Below are 709 nucleotides of genomic sequence, written 5' to 3'. Positions count from 1 at the left end.
CAGCCGCAGCCGCGCTGGACGCCGTTGGCGACGCGCCTGTCAGCCCGGCGCCTGCGACGCCCAACGGTGCCGCGGCCGGCCCCAACGGCGCGGCCGTGGCGCCCGCGCCGTCCCCCACGCCGGCCCAGCAGCAGCAGCAGCCGCCGCAGGCCTCGCCGTCGGCCGCCGCCCGCGCGGCGGCCGACGCAGCCGCGGCGGTGGCGGCGCGCAAGGGGCGGGGCGTGACCGCGCTGACATGCCTCGACGCGTTTTTCGTGAAGGAGCTCGTGTCCTGGGAGTGCCCCAAGGAGAAGGCGGACGCGCGGGAGCGGCGCTGGAGCTCCGCGAGCGGCGGGCTGGCGGGGACGCCGCTGGCGGGCGGCGCGGCGGCGTCGCTGGGCAAGCAGGTGTGTCGCCGCGCCAGCCGCGCAGTCATGTATGCGCGCACGCGCGTGGGGAACAGGGGGGTGGCAGAGGGGTGAGGGGTGACCTGGGATGGGGATTCCAGCGGCCGGGTCTCCATGATGAGACTGCGGCGCTTGAGCGCAGGCGGCTGCCCCTTTCCCTCGCCCCTCGTTCTTGCTGCCCGCCTCATCAAAGCCCCCTGGAAGACGCAGCCGTGTGGGCTCACACACACACACACACACACACACACACACACACACACACACACACACACACACACATCATGTCTTGCAAGACTGCGATCTGACACCCTGCACAAGCACCC

At 72.9% G+C, this 709-nt stretch overlaps 1 protein-coding gene across 1 annotated transcript in view; it reads left to right on the top strand.

Annotated features, from left to right (window-relative positions):
• The window catches only part of MNEG_2003 (Ubiquitin carboxyl-terminal hydrolase 1), a gene marked incomplete at both ends in the record, with an annotated part of 4290 nt that extends 3829 nt beyond the window's left edge, over window positions 1-461 (top strand). Inside the window, one exon of the mRNA XM_014049517.1 lies at window positions 10-461. Coding sequence (XP_013904971.1) covers window positions 10-461 — 452 coding nt within the window. The remainder of the gene's footprint in view (window positions 1-9) is intronic.
• Between the last annotated feature and the right edge of the window lie 248 nt (window positions 462-709).

This window comes from Monoraphidium neglectum, assembly GCF_000611645.1.
Source record: "Monoraphidium neglectum strain SAG 48.87 unplaced genomic scaffold scaffold00216, whole genome shotgun sequence".
NCBI lineage: Eukaryota > Viridiplantae > Chlorophyta > Chlorophyceae > Sphaeropleales > Selenastraceae > Monoraphidium > Monoraphidium neglectum.
This window is presented reverse-complemented; position numbering and strand designations above follow the sequence as displayed.